Below are 22,180 nucleotides of genomic sequence, written 5' to 3'. Positions count from 1 at the left end.
TAAAAAACAAACAGAAATTCTTGCGACCCAAACCAATAGAGAAAAAGGAGAAAATCAACAACTAAAGAATTTTGAAACATTTCTTTTTGTCCCTTGCAAAGTGGGCGTTTTGTTGACTTTGCGTTCCACGCAAAACCTACACGTGATGTATTCCTGTACAAAGCTAGGTAAGATAAGGCTCTTTTTTATTGGTTTAAGCATTCTCTCAGGGTCAGTAGAGAGATTCAGCAATGCTGAATCTCACATTTTTTTTTTAGTGATTAAATTTAAATCTCGATTGCATAAGTGAATTTTTCAATGAATTAACAAAAGCAAATTTTGTGAAGAGTAATCAGTAGATTTTAATATGTAATTGAAAATTAGAATTTGAATTTAACATTTTTCAGTTTTAATTTTTGTGCTTAACCTTAGTTACACTATAAAGTACCGATTACATAAGTGAATTTTCCCATGAATTAAAAAAGAGAATTTAGTGACGAGTAATTAATAAATTTGTATATATAATTGAAAATTTGATGTCAAATTTAACGCTTCCAACATTTTCATTCCTAAGAAGCATACACATTTCACTCTTAAAGAAAAGCAAAGAAGTAATAGGCCAATCGAATTGAATAATAAATTTTAATCTTGAACCATCCCTAGAAATTGAGAATGGGATTTTATTTTATTTTTTAAAACGGAGTTTCCGGGAGAGTAATGAATAAATTTTGCAATTTAACTAAAATTTAACAGAAATTTTAATTTTAACTCCAACAGTTTTCGGTAATGATTTTTTTACGTAACCTTAGTCATATTACACACAGTAGATTATAAAAGCCAATTCTGCAAACAGTTCGGAATCAAACAAACAGTTATAAATCAACATAAAATTAATTCTAAAACGAATTATTAACATTAGCCCGGTATACCCATAGTAAAATGGGGCTACGCTATTATCACAATACTCATATTTACTTTTTTTTTATATCTGTGAACTGGTTACTGCGATCCAAATAGGCCAGAAACACACTGTATTGTTATCGTGCATGTGCATGATTCGTATTCCTTACGGTCCTTTCACACTCCACTGCAGAACCTTTCACAGCAACATAGCCTGATAAAGTATGTTAAGTTATGTAACCTTATGGAATAAATTTCTTCGTAACATAGGATATGTCAAGTGGTCTCAAGCTATGCGTCAAGCAAGACCCTGTTGCGTTATAGAAAAGTCTTGCTCATGATGATTATGATGATTTTAGACAATTCTTATGATGATTATAGGGATTTTTATGTTAATCTAGCGTGAAGCGACTTATTTAAATGTGAAATATTATACTTAACCTAACGTCACCTGACGTAAAAAAAATTATGGATGTGGCTCAAAATCAGTTAAACAGCAGTCTGAGCTCACAGATATGTAACTAACCCCCCTCCCCCATGAAAAAAAAATCAGCAAAACATGAGATAATTCTACAAATACACTTAACAAACTTTTTTTTACGTAGTAGCAGAATATTGTCACCTCTTGATTTGTTCGTAAAGGCGTAATTGCGCATTTCGACATGTACGACAGTCATACAGAAACTGCATACAGAACGATTGTTTCTAGATCTATATAAACCCTGGAGGAGGGGGAGGGGAATCTAATCATATTTTAGCTTAAAATATTCGAGCTCTAATTTAAAAAGGACGTTCCGTTTGACTCACGGATGTTTTAAATTTTCCTACAAAAGATGTGATAGTTGATTTTTTTTTTTCCTTTTTTTTTTTTTAGTTTTGGCCCAGTACTGACTAAAATAAATCAATTAATTTACCCTATAATTGACAAACAAATTAGTTTATAAGAGTTGTTTTCAATAGATAGTCAGGGAGCCACTCAACGAAAATGTGTCGGGTAGGTGATCAGTGAGCAGCAGAAGGTTTGACAACGGAATATGGGGTAATCGATAGCGCTGATCACGAAAATGGGCGTTATATACTCGGCCGGGGGGTGCTTGACCGCGAAAATTGAAAATTTCGCGTTTTTTACTATTAAATCACGTTTCGGAAAAATTTCCACAATGATCGCCAAATCTTTCGTAACTGATGCCAGAAGTGACGAGTACAGTAGGGACCATCGCGAATGACCTTGAAGCTTGCAATTTTAATTTTTTTTATTCGCGCTGGAAAAGATTTCGCGCCTAGATCCAGCTGGTAGTGGATAGTTTTATTATCTCAGACAGGAAGATTGCCACTATACTCAACAATGACCTTGATTACAACTCTCTTTCATTCCTAATCAGAATTATTAGTAAACTTGACAAGATTATTATTCAATAAGCTTGAATAAACAAAAAAAAGACTACTATACTAACACCTGCTACGGATTTCGTGAACGGCACTTGTTACTACAAAAGTTAAAAAGTTGCTCAGCATATCAAATTATCCATCAAGCATATCAAACTCGTCCATAAAACACTTCCCACCACAGTCACAAAGTAAATTGCAAGGTCTATTTCCAGCACATGAACATTTTTTTGTACAGCGCTTGCACGAGCAGTACTGGGGGACCACACCTTCTGGAAATGCCTGAAGGGTATACACAACTGGCCTAACCCCACCGTCTTGAAACATCCAGCCAAATTGCAGGGGATCCAGAAACTGTGGCTTTGCTCGATTTGCTTGCAAAAAAATGTCCAACTGCAGGTACACGCGCTTAGCATGACACTCAAAGGCAGCGTCAGATGGTGGCAAATACTTAAGCTCCCGCTTTCGAGGGCACAAATGCACTCTTAATTCATTAAGAGAGGTAAAGTGGTCTGGGTCTTTTCCGTATGAGGCAACAACGACCTTTTTGCAAATCACACTGAATTTTTCTAGAACCGCAGGGTCGAGCTTTGACTTCTGTATCTCTTGGACAAGCAAAGCAATCGGTTTCTCCAATCCCCATTTCTCGACAGCCTTGGCCACCACTCGTTTTCCTTTAGAAAACATGAAACCCACGGTATCACACCCTGAAAGCGTATGAAGAAGGCAGATGGAGTGAACAAAATCGTTCGGTAAATTGCTGCAAAGCCGATGTATAGGCACTAAATAGCTGTGGAACCTGACATAAACTTTCCGCTTTTCACAATTTGGGTGGTTCCCAAGGAATAACTTGTAGTGATATAGCAAGACGACAACTATGTCTGTGTCATTCGCATCGACCAAAACGACATCGAAACCCCTCTCCAAACAGTCCAACATGTATAACACAACTCTTGTATCGGCCTCTTCATGGGTACAGCTCAAACGCTCTTCAAAGTTTGTATCAGCATTTCCACTTCTGTTGAGCATCACCATTCTCATCCGGTCTCGAAAGCCTCCTGAGAGGTCCACAGTGAACCCTGCTTGCAGCAGGTGAACTGAGTTTTCAAACTCACCGAATAGAAACTCAATCAGTCTTGCCTTTGTCTTGGAATTTGAGAGCAACGAGTTCCAGTAATCTAGGTTTAAGTGTCTACCTAGAGCTACCGGAGACCTGTTTGAACATCCTCGCTGCTCGTGGCAACCACCGCAGTCCTTTAGCAGATCACCTTGCCTTCTTCGTCGGAATATCCAAAAATCCCATCATATCTATCTGCAAGGACGTGCAGCTCCTTAACGTTGCTGTTGAAAGACACAAGCGTAGAAAATGTCCGTTTTCCATAGCTCTCAACGGTTTCCGATGGATTTGGTGGATGGCTTATGAGGTAGGGCATCAAGTCTACCACCCTTGAGTGAGTCGACTCACTGCTAATCTCGAGGTTAACGGGCCACTCGCTCAAGCTGATTTTTGTTTTCAAATACTCCAGAAGAGCTGACTTTGTTCCTGTCCGAAGCACAACCATTCCAGATATGGCACTTCTCTGGAATATAGAAGGTGCATATGGAAGAAGCTCATGGGAAAGCAAATTCTTTAGATGGTGAAGTCCTCTTTCGCCTGTAAAGTCAACACTCACCAATACCCTTTTGACCGTTTGAAGTTCAACATTGGTAAGGCTATTTACAGCACTAGAAGTATTGGTTGCTTTTTTCTGTTTCGCCTTCTCATTATTCATGACCTTTACTTTGCTAAAGGCACCTTTTTCACCGTCCAAGTAGCGATCAACCGCTCCGCTTCCAACAGATCGCACACTGAGGAGATTGTCAGCTATCTCACTAACAACTGTCTCAAGCGTATAAATATTCAGCATATCTTCGTCAGTGGATCGAAAGGGATTGAGCCTGGCTTCCAGAACAGACTTCACTTTATCAATAGCCATGTGTTGCCGCAGAACGAAGGAAGGGTTATCTTCGTGGTGAGAGGAGTCAAACTCAGTCTGGGGAACAATGCGTAGCATCTCAGTGAATGTAGACGAGACTGAGGCACAGAACGGAAGAGTTAAAGTCCACTTCACCAGTGCCAACTCATTCATGGTAATACCCGTCATTCCACCTTCCGTTTTTGAATCTAAATTAATGGTAGATTCTACAGCATGGTCTGGGGATATGCAGTTGAATTTTGCATTCCTCCTCTTCACATTGAACAGTCCATTGTGGAATGCCTGATCTACTTCTTGAGGTTAGCCCTGCATCTCAGCCAGGTACTCAATCAAGCAAGTGCCATACTTATAGTGACCACATGCAACTAAATAAGGAAGCATTTTGCTAGCTCCTTCAAGATGGCCATCCCAGTCACCAGATCTTTCACTGTACAAAAACTGCCACAAAACCAGTACCATTTCTTTGTACTGCTTCCAGAACTTGTGGGTTTTTGAGCGTGCACGAGAAGTCTCGAACCTTTCTAACCACGGGGACAATGCGGTAAGTTTTTCCTTTAAACAGTTCAAGTTCTCATCAACCTCTCTTGAGATCTTCAAGTTTTGCAGTAAATCTCCCATTTCTTCAAAGATAGTGATGCACGATGAATCGTCTGATTCTGCGCAAAAATTTTCGAAAGCTTCCCAGTACAGAATGGATATTGCCTCGAGGACTAACGTATGAGCAGCGAGAGCTTTATAGTACGGTTTACCACTCATCACTTTCTTTGCGGTTCCTTCCAATAGAATTCCAGTCTCGTAAATCACCTCTTCTAGACCCGAGCACTTCATTATATGACCGATGGCACCCATGAAGTTCATTAAAATATGAAGACCGGCCATTCTGAGGACAACATCAGAATATGCTTCAGGATTTCTGACTCTCAGAGCATGAACGATTTCATATACGGCCTGGTCACATGTGACGACGGTGTAACTCAGTCCCAGTTCTCTGGCAGTTTTCTGGAAAGACTTAATGACTGCTTCCACGACTGCTGGGTTCGAGGGAGAGTGGGGAACCACTGGCAGGTATCCGATCCTGGTAACAGGAATATCAGCCTTACAGCCATACACTGCTGAGAAACCCTTGAAACCAAAATATGGTTGAGATTCTGCCGAGTCACTTGATACATTAATGAGCTGCGTCGGCAAAGCTCTACAAAGAAGCCAGATCGTGAAAAAGTCTGAAACGGGAACTTTCTGGTCACCTGACAAACCAATGAGATCGCTGCATTTATCGGTCGCCTCTATTTTTCTCTTGAGGTACATCTTCCCAAACTTTCCAGGCTGAATCAGATTTGAAGACGACAGGGAAGGGTTTCTGTTCCAACTTTTCTTCAAAGAACACGCTTTCTTTAGTGGGCCGTCCGTGTTTGGTTGCATAATGATGCTTGTCGTAATATGTGACGTCGAACCGTCAGACGTCTCTTCCCGAAATAAAAGTACTCTTAAGCAAAATGTAACAAAAACCCTATTATTCCTTTCGAAAATTGCTCCAAGGACACCTGAAGAAGAAACAAAACTGGAAGATAGGATTCAGGTTGCTGTATACGCGAAGCGGCAACGGCGTTTTTTGTCGGCACATTTTTGAGTCCGTCGGCACAAACTGGACGCCCCCCCCCCCAAAAGCTAAACGGCTAGTGACGCCCCTGATGGTATCTGATACCACGGTCTAAAGTCGTTTTCGTAGTTACCGAAGTATCTGATACCCTGATGCATTCACACTGGATAGATGCCGCTACTTATCCGAGCTAAAAATTGGGTCAATCCGCTTTTCTGTCAATAGTTCAAAAACGAGAAGAGTTAGAGAATTTCTGGATCAGTCATTTTGTAGGACAATAAATTTCCTACAGAAGCCATTAAAAAAAAATACACCTCAGTCAGGCAAATTTTCAAGATGGATCAAGATTAATCCAAAAGAGAGATAAATTGTGTTAACTTTTTCGTCGAAATTTTGTGATTACAACTGAACGGCAAAAGATAAAAATGTTTTGAAAAGAGAATATGATTCTTTATTTAAATACCTTCGATCTGAGGTATAGCTGAACAATTTTGGAGTAACCTGTAATTTTTTATCGATTTTAATATAATTTTTGCCAGTTAAGATGGATTTTTAGGGAATTTGAAGAAATGTGGATGTCGCACCCATTTGTCGACTATATAACGCCGATTTTCGTTTTCAGCATGGTCGATTGCATTAGATTGCACACTCAAACCTTCTGCTGCTTGCTGATCACCTCAATCCTTAAATATCAACATTTCTCTCGTGTGGCTCCCTGACTAAGAAGACACTGATCAAAATAATCAATACTAATTTTAAAGGTTTAATAAGCTCACCTTGAAAATATGTCCAAAGACGACTATTATGAACAAAAAAAAAACATATTTAAGAAACATAGGAAATCTGAACCTATAGAGAAGTATAAAAAAATCAAAATGATTACATCACAAGGAAATAATCAAGTTAATTTCGTAATGTAATTGAGAGACAAAAAAGGCAAACTATAATATGTCATTAATTGCAATAGTCGCAAACACACCGTATATCATTCGCATAAGAAGACAAGTTATTCAACTCTGAGCTCAAATTTCAATTTGATATTAAATTTATTTTAGTGTCTAAAATTATTGTGTTAGCAATAGTCTTTAAGTTTTGGGGCTTTTGGCTCTTGTATTCTCATTATCAAGAGGTCATATTTCCAGTTTTCAGATTCTTTTTTTTTATAATTATTATTTATTTTAAAAAAATTTTGTGAATATTATTTATTTTAGAAAATTTTTATAATTATTATTTATATAACTTTGTTGCTTCACATTTTTCTTCTTTTTTTAAGGCCTATGTGCATTTCCAAAGCGTTCACTTATGTTACTTCAGGTAAGTCAAAGATAATCGAGGTATGAAAAACCTCAGAGTAAGACACCCTCAAAATGAACACTTATCTAGACTGTTGTTTCTCTGCCAAAGATTGGAAAACCGCAATCAAGGGGTCAAATCCGGTCACATATATGAAAGAACTTTAATTAACTATCAATTGATTAAAAATTCAATCAATTAATTGAAGTTCTAATAAATTACTAATTATAGAAAAAGCTCTAACAAATCTACAAATAAAAGACACAAAACATGTAAAAAAGAAGAGGCCTATTTCGATAAATAATTAGTTATATAATTAGGATTGTTAGAGCTCCTCACGCCACTTCTCTACCTGTTCCTTTTCTTCCCTGATACATAATTACTGATCAACTGATCAAATGATCAACTGAAACATAATGCTGTATTTCTCCTTGTATAACTGTTGGCCGAAAACTCTCTACATTCCCCCCTTCCTCAACTTGTGCTACGCCAAAATCATCAGAGGCCTCTATTTTTACCAAACAGGCCAAGGTTTCATCAGAATTAGAAATAATAATACCTTTAACGCTAGGTGTCTCTCCGCGACGGATTGAAGTAGGTCCTAACCAAATTGAAAGTTTTTATCCCCTTTTCTGAAATCAACACAAAGTTTCTCAGACTCGTTGCTTTTGATGGGTAACATTGAGCTTAATAAGCTTAAAATTTTTAGACTTTTTATGCATAATTATTAACCAAATTCCTTTTTTTAGAGTTTTGGTTACTAATGGGCCGAGTCGCTCCTTACTTACAGCTTGCTACCATGAGCTATTTGATAATGTAAACTTAGCTTCAAGACGCTTAAATCTCTTCAATCTTGCTAAAGGTATTTCCAAAGCAACGCCATCTACGCCATCAATTTGACATGATTACATTTAACAATTGATCATTGTGAAAAACTGATGCTTGTGATTAAGCTGTATCCAGGGGGGGGGGAGGTTAGGGGGTTTAACCCCCCTTCCCGCGTAAAATGTTTGTCTGACTCGTAAAAACGTAGCAAAAATGAATACAAACAAATTTTACACGCGTTTTTGAAGATTTTTGTAAACCCCCCCCCAAAAAAAATGTACCCCCCAACCCCCGAAACAAAATACTGGATACGGTCCTGAATGTGGTAATTAAAATTCAATATAAGATCAATTTGGGAACATACCTGTTCACCGGAACCGTCCGCCTCAGTAAGCCGTCTCTTTTTGTACTTTCGTGGCGTTCTGGGTGTTGATGTTAAAGGTGTCCTGGGAGGAGGCTGGCAGTCGAGAGGGGCACCTTAATAAAGAAACCCAAAAGTTTTGAACATTTTTGAAAAGAACTAGTATGAAGACATTAAATTGCATAAACACCAAAATACTATTCATTACAAAAATATATGAATATATTTTAACAAGCGATTACAACAATTCATAGACCTTAAAAAAGGAAACCAAACTAAAAAAAACAACTAAATAAACTAAAAACCAACCAACTAAAAGAAAAACGAACTAAAAAAAAGAAAAAAAACTAAAAAAAAACGTTAAATTAATAAACCAGGGATTACAAGTATTCAAAAGCCTTAAAAAAGAAAACCCAAAGTTTGCAGCTCAGTAGAAATCGTTGATAGAAATTATAATTCCTTTAATAATCAAATATCTTTGAATATAGCATCATGAAAACAATTAAATTGCGTAAAGAAAGTAAAACAGATCATCTTACATTTTAACAAGGGATTAGAAAATTCAAAAACCTTAAAAAAGAAAAATCAAAAGTTTGCAGCTTAGTAGATCAAAAGGTCGATCGTTATTAGAAATCGGACTTTCTATTATAGTAAGAGGTAACATTTTTTCTGTAAACTTAATTTCTATCAATTAAATATTCTTTTAAGATGATTTTTTCCAATAAATACTGATTGATTGAAAACAGACTTATTGAAAAAAAACCTAATTCTTGAAGAATGGAAAAAAATATAATAAGTACAATTTATAAATAAGGAAGATTGCGTAACCTTGTTATACAAGTTATACAAGTTCATACTTTTTATGCCCAACCATTTAAGCTTCCAGGAAGCGTAAAAATTCCAGAATTCCTAGAAAAATTCCAGGAAGAACTATGTAAACAAATAGTTCTACATCTTTGTCACAAAGCACCTTCACACTCCTACTTCAGGCCTTTCAGAATGCTTCAACGTTTAATACTGCCTTTCTCGTAAAAAAAAATTCTATTCTACAAGTCTTTTGAGTTTTTTTATTTTTTGCTGAGGGCAGATATATTTTAAAGCTATTTTGCAGGTGCTGTCACACAAAAAATTTTCAGTAATTACAACGAGCAACATTCAAGCAAGTAAATTGTAAAATTTATATGATTTTTCGGTAAAACTAGAGAATCCAAAAAGAAAATTTAACTCCCTGATATGTTTCCCTGCTTTGTGCTTGACAAAAAGCTTAGTTTGTACGTTTAGCTGTACCAATTATGTCTGTATTATTCACCCGTTTATATTTTTCTCAAGCTTTTCCAAAAAAATCGTAATTTAAAAGACATTCCCTGATGAATATGAGAAAAACCGCTTAATATGAGTTTTATTCCCGAGAGAACCAAAAGATGACTCGCATTCTGTTTGAGAAACTTCGGAAGACGGCTGTTCCATAAGACATTCTTAGTCTGACTGTTTGGACTAACTTGTAAAAATATATATATAAAAAAAAATTAATGGTAAATTATTTTAACTCAAATCTTTGGTTCTTTATTTCTGCCTTAATACTAACATAAATTTTACTAGAAGACCCTAGAACCATATTTAGAAGGGCCATTGCGGTCCAAGGGCCATAATATTCCTCCCGTAATAATCAAGTAGGTTTGAATAATATTTTTTACCAGAAATAAGGAACAATATGATCGTCTTGCAAAAAAAAAAAAAAAAAAACAACTGAAGAACTTAGGCAAATTTTTAACATAAAGACCAGTATAGAGGAAAGTAAATAACGTATAATAACTTTATACAATTTTAATATTTAAGTATTTATAATTTAAATATTAAATTGTTTTAACGTATAGAACAAAACTAGATAACAAAAATATCTCTTTTTCTTTTTCTTTTATTTGTCATTCTTGCCTTTACCACTGTTTTTCATGTAAATTTGAAACTTAAACAAGAGCTAAGAGATCATATGAAACTTGTGACGAGGCAAGACGAGCTAAGAGCCAAGAGATCATATGGCATGAGCTCTAACAAAATTCTATGAATCAATATATTGATTTAAAAAGGAGCAAGAGGCTTAATGCCGGTCAGGATTTAAAATAAGAGCTCTGAGTGACGATGTCCTTCTAAATATTAAAATTCATTAAGATCCGATCACCCAGTCGTAAGTTATAAATACCAAATTTTTCCTCTCGCTTTAGCCCCCAGATGGTCGAATTTGGGAAAACGACTTTATCAAGTCAAATTGCGCAGCTCCCTGACACGCCTACCAATTTTCATTGTCCTAGCACGTCCAGAAGCACCAAACTCGCCAAATCACTGAACCCCTCCCCCTAACTCCCCGAAAGAGAGCAAATCCAGTAGGATTCTGTCAATCACGCATCAAGGACATTTGCTTATTAAATCTACCAAGCTTCATCCCGATTCCTCCACTCCAAGGGTTTTCCAAGATTTCCCCCTCCAATTCCCCCCAATGTCAAAAGAACTGGTCCGGATTTGAAATAAGAGCTCTGAGACATGAATTCCTTCTAAATATCAAATTTCATTAAGATCCAATCACCTATTCGTAAGATAAAAATATCCCAATTTTCACGTTTTCCAAGAATTCCGGTTTCCCTCCAACTCACCCCAATGTCACAGGATCTGGTCAGAATTTAAAATTAGAGCTTTAAAGCACACGATCCTTCTGAAAATCAAATTTTATTAAGATCTGGTCACCCTTTCGTAAGTTACAAATACCTCTCCCCCCCCCCAACTCCACCAAGGAGAGCAGATCCGGTCCGGTTATGTCAGTCACGTATCTTAGACAGGTTTCTATTCTTCCCATCCAGTTTCATCTTGATCTCACCGCTTTAAGCATTTTCTAAGATTTCCGGTCCCCTCAACTGCCCCCCCCCCAAATTACGCTTGATCCGGTTGAGATTTAAATTAAGAGAACTGAGTTACGAGGTCCTTCTAAATATGAAGTTTCATGATGATCTGATTACTCCTTCGTAAGTTGAAAATATGTCGTTTTTTCTTATTTTTCAGAATTACCCCCCAGCAGATCCGTTCTAATTATGTAAATCACGAATCTAAGACTTCTGCTTATTTTCCCCACCAAGTTTCATCCAGATCCCTCCAATTTAAGCGTTTTCCATGATTTTAGGTTCCCCTATTCCAAACCCCCCCCCCCATGTCCCGGTCGGGATTTAAAATAAGAGCTTTGAGACACGATATCCCTCTAAATATCAAATTTCATTGAGATCTGATCACTCGTTCGTAGGTTAAAAATCCCTCTTTCTTTTTTTTCAGAACTACCCCCCCCCCCCAACTACCCCAAAGAGAGCGGATCCGTTCCGGTTATGTCAATCATGTATCTATGATTTGTGTTTATTTTCTCCACCAAGTTTCATCCTTATCCCTCCACTCTAAGTGTTTTCCAAGTTTTAGGTTTCCCCTTCCAACTCCCCCCAATGTCGCCAGATCTGGTCGGGATTTAAAATAAGAGCTCTAAGACACGATATACTTATAAATATCAAATTTCATTGAGATCCGATCGCCCGTTCGTAAGTTAAAAATACCTCATTTTTTTAATTTTTCAGAATTAACCCCCCCCCCCCCCCCCAACTACCCCAAAGAGAGCGGATCCGTTCCGGTTATTTCAATCATGTATCTAGGACTTGTGCTTATTTTTCCCATCAACTTTCATCCCGATCCCTCCACTCTCAGTGTTTTCCGAGATTTTGGGTTTACCCCTCCCAACTCCCCCCAATGTCACCAGATTCGGTCGGGATTTAAAATAACACTTCTGAGACGCAATATCCTTCCAAACATCAAATTTCACTGAGATCTGATCAACCGTTCGTAAGTTAAAAATACTTCAATTTTTCTATTTTTTCGAATTAACAGGCCCCCACTCCCCCCAGATGGTCAAATCGGGAAAACGACTGTTTATAATTTAATCTGATCTGGTCCCTGATACGCCTGCCAAATTTCATCGTCCAAGCTTACCTAGAAGTGCCTAAATTAGAAAAACCGGGACCGACGGACCGACAGAATTTGCGATTCCTATATGTCACTTGGTTAATACCAAGTGCCATAAAAACTAAAGAGCATTGACGTCAGTCGTCAATCGGAAGCATATCCACCCTAGATTTAGAAAACTACCTTACACTGAAATTTCTATTGGTTTTTTTGCTATTTTCATTGAAAAAATAATTATAGCACTTACTGTCTCTCTCTCTCTGCCCACCATCGGTGGATCCGTGGGTCGGTCCAAACCCTGGCGGTACATTATGATATATATAAATAGTATTGCAGTTGAACATATCACCCATTGATTCACCCTGTCAAAAATAAAACAGTATAAGTAATAAATTGTCATCTATCATTATCAACAAATTGTCATTTCTCCAAATTGGCATATTAAAATTGTCCCAAGTTGGTATTTCCCCAACTGGTAAATATTCTAGACGTTGTCAATACTCATATATCTTTTAATATAACATATTATTAAAAATACATTATTATATGGACGTATAATTGTCCATGGGAAAAACAATCCGTATTCAGATCTATACCTCATTATTCTAATTATGTGTCCCTGTGTCCCGGTCGTCATTTATATTCCCTGTGTCCAGGTCGTCATTTGTGTCCCGCTGTCCCAGTTTGTAATTTCTCTTTGAGTGTCCTGGTCGTCATTTATATTCCCTGCGTCCCGGTCGTCATTTGTGTCCTGGTGTCCCGGTCTGTAATTTCTATTCGAACAATCCGTGTCCCGGTCGTCATTTATATATCCCGCCTATGCCCCCGGCGTCCCCGTTGTAGTTGTGTCCCTGTGTAACGGTCGTCGTTTATATTCCCTGTGTCCCGGTCGTGATTTGTGTCCGGATGTCTATTTTTAAATATATAGAAGACCTCGCTTTCTCTTTGAGTGTCCCGGTCGTCATTTATATTCCCTATTGTGTCCCTGTGTCCCACCTGTAAATATATATATATATATATATATATATATATATATATATATATATATATATATATATATATATATATATATATATATTTAACTACGTAAAACTTGCGAATATACAACATTCTTGGCTGTGCATATAAATAGATTGTCAGGTTTACCGACTCTTGAAAATGCAACATATAATTTTCCATGGGTAAAACAATCTGTATTCAGATCTACACCTCATTATTCTAATGATTGCCCTTTAGCTTTGTTGATGGTGATTGCTAATCGAACATTCTCTGTGTCCCCGTCGTCATTTATATATCCCCCTGTGCCCCCCGGCGTCCCCGTTGCTGTTGTTTCCCTGTGTCCCGGTCGTCATTTGTGTCCCGATGTCTCGGTCTTTAATTTCGTCAGTCGACAAACATGACGTCAGTCGACACACAAACATGACGTCACTCCACACACACACACACACAACTTATTTTTATATATATAGATATATATATATATATATATATATGTATATATGTGTGTGTGTTGGAAATATATATTTCATATTATTTCTAGTTTTTATAAATGATTTATGCAGAGCTTTTAATGTGATTTTGTATGATCTTGACTTTGGATGGGACAGGGATACAGTAGTTGTCCCCAGCTTTGCGGATGACACTCATTTAACTGTGGCTGCACAAACAGGAATTCAGCTGTTGAGTCGTATTATTTCCTGTCCGGAGTTTGTAAAATAGTGGAGGAAGCTTAACAAGTTAAATTTGAATTATGGTAAATCTTTCTTTTTATTGTATGGAAGGAGCTCAAATTATTACCCTTGGATAGATAGACTTAATTTTTGGGATATAAGTATTTTAAAAATAAATTTTACAAAATATCTGGGAGTATTATTGATGAATGTCTTTGTTTTAAAGAACATTTAGATTATATCAGTTTCAGTTTTTTTCATAAAAAAAACACACACATTGTAAAATAACTACACCCTAAGAGAGCACTGCCCATAACAGGTGACAGCATCCATTCTCTCATCAAGAAAAGAAATATAAGGTAAGAAAAGAAAAGAAGAAGACGGGAAAATAAAAGAAAACAAACTTTAATCAATGAAACAAAACATAGAGAACTATCAAACAGTTCGTGGTAACGAACTGTAGTAAGGAGCGACACGGCTCAATAGAAACCAAAACTCTAAAGATGGAATAGTTTAGAAACAAACTTGAGCTATATATTTGCACATCAGGGGGGTGGGGGTAAAGCATAGCATATATTAAATACGTAAACTAACCATTTTTTTATGTGTTTGTGCACATCGAATTTTGATGAGAAGAGATCACCAGTGCAACAGCACCAAAAAAAAAAAAAAAAAAAAAAAAAAAAAAAAAAAAAAAAAGCAATGGTTAGTTTACGTATTTAATATATGCTATGCTTTACAACACCCCCCCCCCCTGATGTGCAAATATATAGCCCAAATTTGTTTCTAAACTATTACAGATTTGTAATGACCAGATTTGTAATATAAAGGTCATTTTTAAGAGGTCAAAAAGTGCTTAAATCTGAATATGCGGTAGAAGCGATTATTATATTTGTAAAAAGCATAAAAAAAGGCATCGAGTGGTATATTTACTTTATATGAAAGCAAGTAATATTGTTAGCACCAATTTTACCTTTGTTTCTATTCTATTACAGATTTGCGATTTAAAATTTCCTATTATTTTGTAAAAAACATCATAAACTGGGATGGAGGAAAGCTTTGAAGCTGAAAACATTTTTTTTTTCTTCATTTGCATGAAAGACCAGAATTGAAAGGTTTCACTATCATAAGTTAAGGATTTCTGAAGGTCATTGCCCTCTAGGGGAGGAGAGAGCAGAGCCAGGAACTTCAAAATGCCTTTTCCGGAAATATGGGATGGGTCTGTGAACCCATCCCATAATTATCAAAAAAGTAATTATCAAAAAATACTAACGATTACAGCGTAACTGAATAACCAACCTTTGCCAATGCCTACACAAAACGAAATGCGCAATAAAATGGACAACTGATATTTCTGACGTATTATTGAATTTTTGCCATCTGGAATCTGTTAACCATAGGAGGCAACATAATCGTCTATTCAGGAAATTTTCCCAAAGCACAAAAACAGCGTCCCGGTGAAGTGGTGGCTTCGACCGATCGATAAGCTATGGTAAGTAATACTCTCAGATGGTTTCACAACTAAATCGCCCAAAGGATATTCTTCTTTGCAGTGCCAAGCATTGAAAAACAAGACAGCAGATTTTGACATATTTACTTTTTTCCTTTTTTTCTTTTTAGTTTTTTATTGGTTTTTACCTTTATGTTAGCTTATTTTTCAGTTTTTTCCTTTTTTTTATTTTTTTTTTATTTTTTATTTTTTTTAGTTTTTTACCTTTTTTTAGTTTTTTTAGTTTTTTTAGTTTTTTAGCTTTTTTACTTTTTTTATTAGTTTTTAGGTTTTTTGTAGTTTTTGCCTTTTTTTTAGTTTTTTCAGTTTTTTTTTTAGTTTTTTATTGGTTTTTACCTTTATTTTAGCTTATTTTTCAGTTTTTTTCCTTTTTTTTAGTTTTTAGTTTTTTTAGTTTTTTACCTTTTTTTAGTTTTTTTAGTTTTTTTAGTTTTTTAGCTTTTTTATTTTTTTTATTAGTTTTTAGTTTTTTTTGTAGTTTTTGCCTTTTTTTTAGTTTTTTTAGTTTTTTAGCTTTTTTATTAGTTTTTAGTTTTTTTTGTAGTTTTTGCCTTTTTTTAGTTTTTTAGCTTTTTTATTTTTTTTTATTAGTTTTTAGTTTTTTTGTAGTTTTTGCCTTTTTTTAGTTTTTTCAGTTTTGACGTCACCTGATCCAGTTTTTTCAGGTGACGTCACCTGATCCACGATCCACAGATAACTTATTTTTATATATATAGATAGTTTTTTTTTTTTACTTATGTCCTGGTCGTCATTTATACTCCCTGTGTCCCGGTGCTTTGTTGATTGCTAATCGAACATTCCTTTTGTCCTGGTCGCTTTCTCTTTGAGTTTCGTCATTTATTTTTTTCTTTTTCAGTTCTTTTAGTTTTTTTTAGTTTTTTAGATGAAAATTTTTTTTAGTTTTTTCCTTTTTTTCTTTTTAGTTTTTTATTGGTTTTTACCTTTATTTTAGCTTATTTTTCAATTTTTTCCTTTTTTTTATTTTTTTTTTATTTTTTTTTAGTTTTTTACCTTTTTTTAGTTTTTTTAGTTTTTTAGCTTTTTTACTTTTTTTATTAGTTTTTAGTTTTTTTTGTAGTTTTTGCCTTTTTTTAGTTTTTTCAGTTTTTTTTTTAGTTTTTTATTGGTTTTTACCTTTATTTTAGCTTATTTTTCAGTTTTTTCCTTTTTTTTAGTTTTTTTTTAGTTTTTAGTTTTTTTAGTTTTTTACCTTTTTTTAGTTTTTTTAGTTTTTTTAGTTTTTTAGCTTTTTTATTTTTTTTATTAGTTTTTAGTTTTTTTTGTAGTTTTTGCCTTTTTTTAGTTTTTTTAGTTTTTTAGCTTTTTTATTAGTTTTTAGTTTTTTTTGTAGTTTTTGCCTTTTTTTAGTTTTTTTAGTTTTTTAGCTTTTTTATTTTTTTTATTAGTTTTTAGTTTTTTTTGTAGTTTTTGCCTTTTTTTAGTTTTTTCAGTTTTGACGTCACCTGATCCAGTTTTTTCAGGTGACGTCACCTGATCCAGTTTTTTCAGGTGACGTCACCTGATCCATCCACAGACAGACAGACAACTTATTTTTATATATATAGACTAGCTGTTGGGGTGGCGCTTCGCGCCACCCCAACACCTAGTTGGTGGGGGCGCTTCGCGCCCCCCCCAAGCCCCCCCGCGCGCGTAAGTCGTTACGCGCCATAATAGTTACGCGCCATTGTAGTTGTGTCCCTATGTCCCACCTGTGAATATAGATAGATATATATATATGGTTTTAACTACGTAAAACTTGCGAATATACAACATTCTTTGCTGTCCCATTGTCTTTGCATATAAATAGATTGTCAGGTTTACCGACTCTTGAACATGCAACATATAATGGTCCATGGGAAAACAATCTGTATTCAGATCTATACCTCATGATTCTAATGATTGCCCTTGAGCTTTGTTGATGGTGATTGCTAATCGACCATTCCCTGTCCCGGTGTCCCGGTCGTCATTTACATCCCCCTGTTTCCCCCGGTGTCCCCGTTGTAGTTGTGTCCCTGTGTCCCGGTCGTCATTTATATTCCCTGTGTCCTGGGTCCCGGTCGTCATTTGTATCCCGGTGTCCCGGTCTGTATATACATTCGTTTTTTAGTTTTGTTTTTCTCCTTTATTTTTTTCCTTTTTTTTTCTTTTTTAGCTTATTTAGATTTTTAGATTTTTTAGTTTTTTTATTAGTTTTTAGTTTTTTTTTCTTTTTAGTTTTTTTGTCCCGGTCGTCATTTATATCCCCCTGTTTCCCCCGGTGTCCCCGTTGTAGTTGTGTCCCTGTGTCCCGGTCGTCATTTATATTCCCTGTGTCCCGGTCGTCATTTGTATCCCGGTGTACCGGTCTGTATATACATTCGTTTTTTAGTTTTGTTTTTCTCCTTTATTTTTTTCCTTTTTTTTTCTTTTTTAGTTTATTTAGATTTTTAGATTTTTTAGTTTTTTTATTAGTTTTTAGTTTTTTTTTCTTTTTAGTTTTTTTGTAGTTTTTACCTTCTTTTTAGTTTTGTTAATTTTTTTTTTTACTTGTGTCCTGGTCGTCATTTATACTCCCTGTGTCCCGGTGCTTTGTTGATTGCTAATCGAACATTCCTTTTGTCCTGGTCGCTTTCTCTTTGAGTGTCGTCATTTATTTTTTTCTTTTTTAGTTCTTTTAGTTTTTACCTTTTTTAGTTTTTTTTTAGTTTTTAGTTTTTTTAGTTTTTTACCTTTTTTTAGTTTTTTTAGTTTTTTTAGTTTTTTAGCTTTTTTATTTTTTTTATTAGTTTTTAGTTTTTTTGTAGTTTTTGCCTTTTTTTTAGTTTTTTTAGTTTTTTAGCTTTTTTATTAGTTTTTAGTTTTTTTTGTAGTTTTTGCCTTTTTTTAGTTTATTTAGTTTTTTAGCTTTTTTATTTTTTTTATTAGTTTTTAGTTTTTTTTGTAGTTTTTGCCTTTTTTTAGTTTTTTCAGTTTTGACGTCACCTGATCCAGTTTTTTCAGGTGACGTCACCTGATCCACGATCCACAGATCCACAGACAACTTATTTTTATATATATAGATAGTTTTTTTTTTTTACTTATGTCCTGGTCGTCATTTATACTCCCTGTGTCCCGGTGCTTTGTTGATTGCTAATCGAACATTCCTTTTGTCCTGGTCGCTTTCTCTTTGAGTGTCGTCATTTATTAGTTTTTTCCTTTTTTTTTAGTTTTTTATTGGTTTTTACCTTTATTTTAGCTTATTTTTCAGTTTTTTCCTTTTTTTTAGTTTTTTTTTATTTTTTATTTTTTTTAGTTTTTTACCTTTTTTTAGTTTTTTTAGTTTTTTAGCTTTTTTACTTTTTTTATTAGTTTTTAGTTTTTTTTTGTAGTTTTTGCCTTTTTTTAGTTTTTTCAGTTTTTTTTTTAGTTTTTTATTGGTTTTTACCTTTATAGTTTTTTTAGTTTTTTAGCTTTTTTATTTTTTTTATTAGTTTTTAGTTTTTTTTGTAGTTTTTGCCTTTTTTAGTTTTTTCAGTTTTGACGTCACCTAATCCAGTTTTTTCAGGTGACGTCACCTGACACATCCATCCATCCATCCACAGACAGACAACTTATTTTTATATATATAGATAGATAGATATACATATATACATATTTATATATATATATATATATATATATATATATATATATATATATATATATATATATATATATATAATATATATACATATATATATATACATATATATATATACATATAAATATATATATTTTTATATATATATATATGTAAATATATATATTTATATATATATATATGTAAATATATATATTTATATATATATATATATATATATATATATATATATATATATATATATATATATATATATATATATATATATATATATATATATATATATATATATACATTTGCTGGTTTTTTTTTTTTCATAGGCATATATTTTGGGGGTGATACCTGACGCGGGGATGCCATGGATATTCTGTGGTAGCCACAACACTGTGCTGGGTAGAGAATTTAGAGTGGCGAAACCCTATATAGGCCAGTGTATTCTCCTGATGAGCCCTTATGTTGGGTGATGCCTCTGAATTATTTGTCTAAATTATTTTTTCTATTGTTTGGTAAATGACGACTTATACTTATTGACGAAATGACTAAGCGTGCCGAGGAATCACAGGAACAGCAAGAAAACAGGCTTGCAGCTGATAGAGAAAGTAAGAAAAGAAAGCGTGCCGAGGAATCACAAGAACAGCAAGGAAACAGGCTTGCGGCTAAAGAACGCAAAACCGCGCAGTTAGATGAAAATCCACCTGGACAGCAAGAGTCAAAACATATCAAAACTGAAAATGATAGCGATGATGATTGGGTTTGGGATTTTGACTTGGATATGGTCATCAATGCCTGCCAGATTTAAGTTAAAAAAAACAAAGGTTCGGCGGTATGTACTTAATAGTGACGCTGAAAAATAAAGAAGAAAAAGAAAACTGAAAAAAGAAAAAAGGTAAAAAACTAAAAAAAACTAAAAGAAAAAACATTTAAAGAGAAATTACAGCCCAGGACACAAATGACGACCGAGACAGAGGGAATATAAATGACGACCGAGACAGAGGGAATATAAATGACAACCGTGAACCTCAAAGAGAAATTACAGACTGGGACATCCGGACACAAATCACGACCGGGACACAGGGAATATAAACGACGACCGTTACACAGGGACACAACTACAACGGGGACGCCGGGGGCATAGGCGGGATATATAAATGACGACCGGGACACGGATTGTTCGAATAGAAATTGCAGACCGGGACACCAGGACACAAATGACGACCGGGACGCAGGGAATATAAATGACGACCGGGCCACTCAAAGAGAAATTACAAACTGGGACACCAGGACACAAATGACGACTGGGAAACAGGGAATATAAATGACGACCAGGACAAAGGGACACATCATTAGAATAATGAGGTATAGATCTGAATACGGATTTTTTTTCCCATGGACAATTATATGTTGCATGTTCAAGAGTCAGTAAACCTGACAATCTATTTATATGCACAGACAATTTGTGACAGTGATAAAACTTTGTGACAGTGATAAAACTGACTTACCAATGAAGTGAACATACCACTTATTGCCTTTTTTATGTTCTTTACAAATATATTAATTTCTTTTACTGTAAATTCAAATTTAAGCACTTATTAACATAACCTTAGCTTGCTACAAATAATTTTGTATCTGAGAAAATGTAGCATTATTTTAACAAATATGACCAAGAAAAGATGGTGCTGAGAAAATATAATATTTTTTGTGGAAAACAAGCAATAACTTATACTTTTATTGAAAATTTTAATTGAAACTGACATTTATAGCTAAAATTGCAGCCTGAATCCAAATCTAACATGTACTTTCATCATAAATAAACTTTATTCCCACCCCATCCCCCTAATCTGCACCCACCCCATCCCTCTAATCTGCAAATATATACCCTGAAGTGGTATGCAGTAGGGTAAGACAACCAGTAGGCCTACTGGGGCACTTTGATCACTCTGCCTATTTGGGGACAGAATTTTTGATTAGATCACAACATGTCCAATACTGAGACAAAGGACTTTAATCTTGGACATCCAATCCATACATTCTTCTGGGTTGCATCCAAAAAACCTGTCATCTTTTGTCCCAGTATTGGACATGTTGCAATCCAACCAAAGATTCTGTCCCAGAATAGGCAGAGTGATTGAAGTGTCCCAGCACTGGTTGTCTTACCCTAAAGTTCACTTTTGATGCAAATGAATATTAAATTTAGATTCAGGATACAATTCAGAGATTCAAGAGGTAAGTTTGTTTCTTATCTACCTGAATAGTCTGTTAATATAAACATTTCCAAGAATGGAAAGTAAATTTTTTGTTGTTCATACTATTGACTTAAGAATATAGTGAAACTACCTCTAAATGTTTCTTTTTACATTTTCTCTTTACAAATATAATTATTGCTTCTGTTGCAAATTCAATTTCAGTACTTTTTGAAGTTTTGAAAATGACCAAAATATTTCTAGATTCTGGGTATAAAAAAGGTTTAGAACATTGGTCCAAAACTTAATATTTCATTATACATCAATTTTTTAATTTTACAATATTATGCTGTTTTCTTCTTCCTTGATCCTTGATGTTCAATTAAAATATGGGTTTTCTATAAAATACTAGAAATATGAAAGCCAGCAAAAGAAGGTATAGATAAATATCCCATGAGGTTCCAATCCAAAGCAGTATTTAAATTTACAGATATTCAAAATGTTAGCAAATTCAGGTTAGGTTAGGTTTAAAGGGCTTAAATTTGAATCTGCAAATAAGTGATTTTTGTATTTGTATAAAGTTTAAAAAAAGCATCAAGCACCTAAATGTTCACTCTTCATAAGTCAAAAATATGAACAATGAAAAGTTTTCCAAATGGGTAGTTATTAAGTACTGGAGGCATTATCTTAGACTGTCATAAAACTTCAATCTTAACTTTCCTTTTATCAATTGCTAGGCCTAGCCTACAAGATAATGAGAGGGTTCATTTAAATTTGAAGGATATTGACCAAACTCAGTTATTATTAGTATCTTATGTATAAAAATTTATGATCAAACAATTTCATTGAACAATGAAAGTAAGGACAGTTTTTGGACTAGTAAGCTTTTTTTTACATTTGACTATTGTGACTAGAGCTTTT

General features: G+C 34.6%; 1 protein-coding gene and 1 long non-coding RNA gene across 2 annotated transcripts in view; both read right to left on the bottom strand.

Annotated features, from left to right (window-relative positions):
* LOC136037866 (uncharacterized) overlaps positions 1 to 22,180 on the bottom strand; it is a 77,921-nt gene that overhangs the window by 9,677 nt on the left and 46,064 nt on the right. Inside the window, exons 2-3 of the mRNA XM_065720717.1 lie at positions 12,549 to 12,663; positions 8,321 to 8,433 (exon numbers count right to left, since the gene is read on the bottom strand). Coding sequence (XP_065576789.1) covers positions 8,321 to 8,433; positions 12,549 to 12,654 — 219 coding nt within the window. The 5' untranslated portion in view covers positions 12,655 to 12,663. The remainder of the gene's footprint in view (positions 1 to 8,320; positions 8,434 to 12,548; positions 12,664 to 22,180) is intronic.
* LOC136037869 (uncharacterized) lies at positions 15,641 to 19,073 on the bottom strand. The gene is made up of 2 exons (XR_010620061.1): positions 18,471 to 19,073; positions 15,641 to 17,000 (listed from the first exon to the last, which is right to left on the bottom strand). It is a non-coding gene; the product is annotated as an uncharacterized LOC136037869 (long non-coding RNA).

The sequence above is a fragment of the Artemia franciscana genome, chromosome 17 (assembly GCF_032884065.1).
Source record: "Artemia franciscana chromosome 17, ASM3288406v1, whole genome shotgun sequence".
NCBI classification, from domain to species: Eukaryota; Metazoa; Arthropoda; class Branchiopoda; order Anostraca; family Artemiidae; genus Artemia; species Artemia franciscana.
Note: the sequence above shows the minus strand (reverse complement) of the source record. Positions and strands in the feature narration are given on the sequence as shown.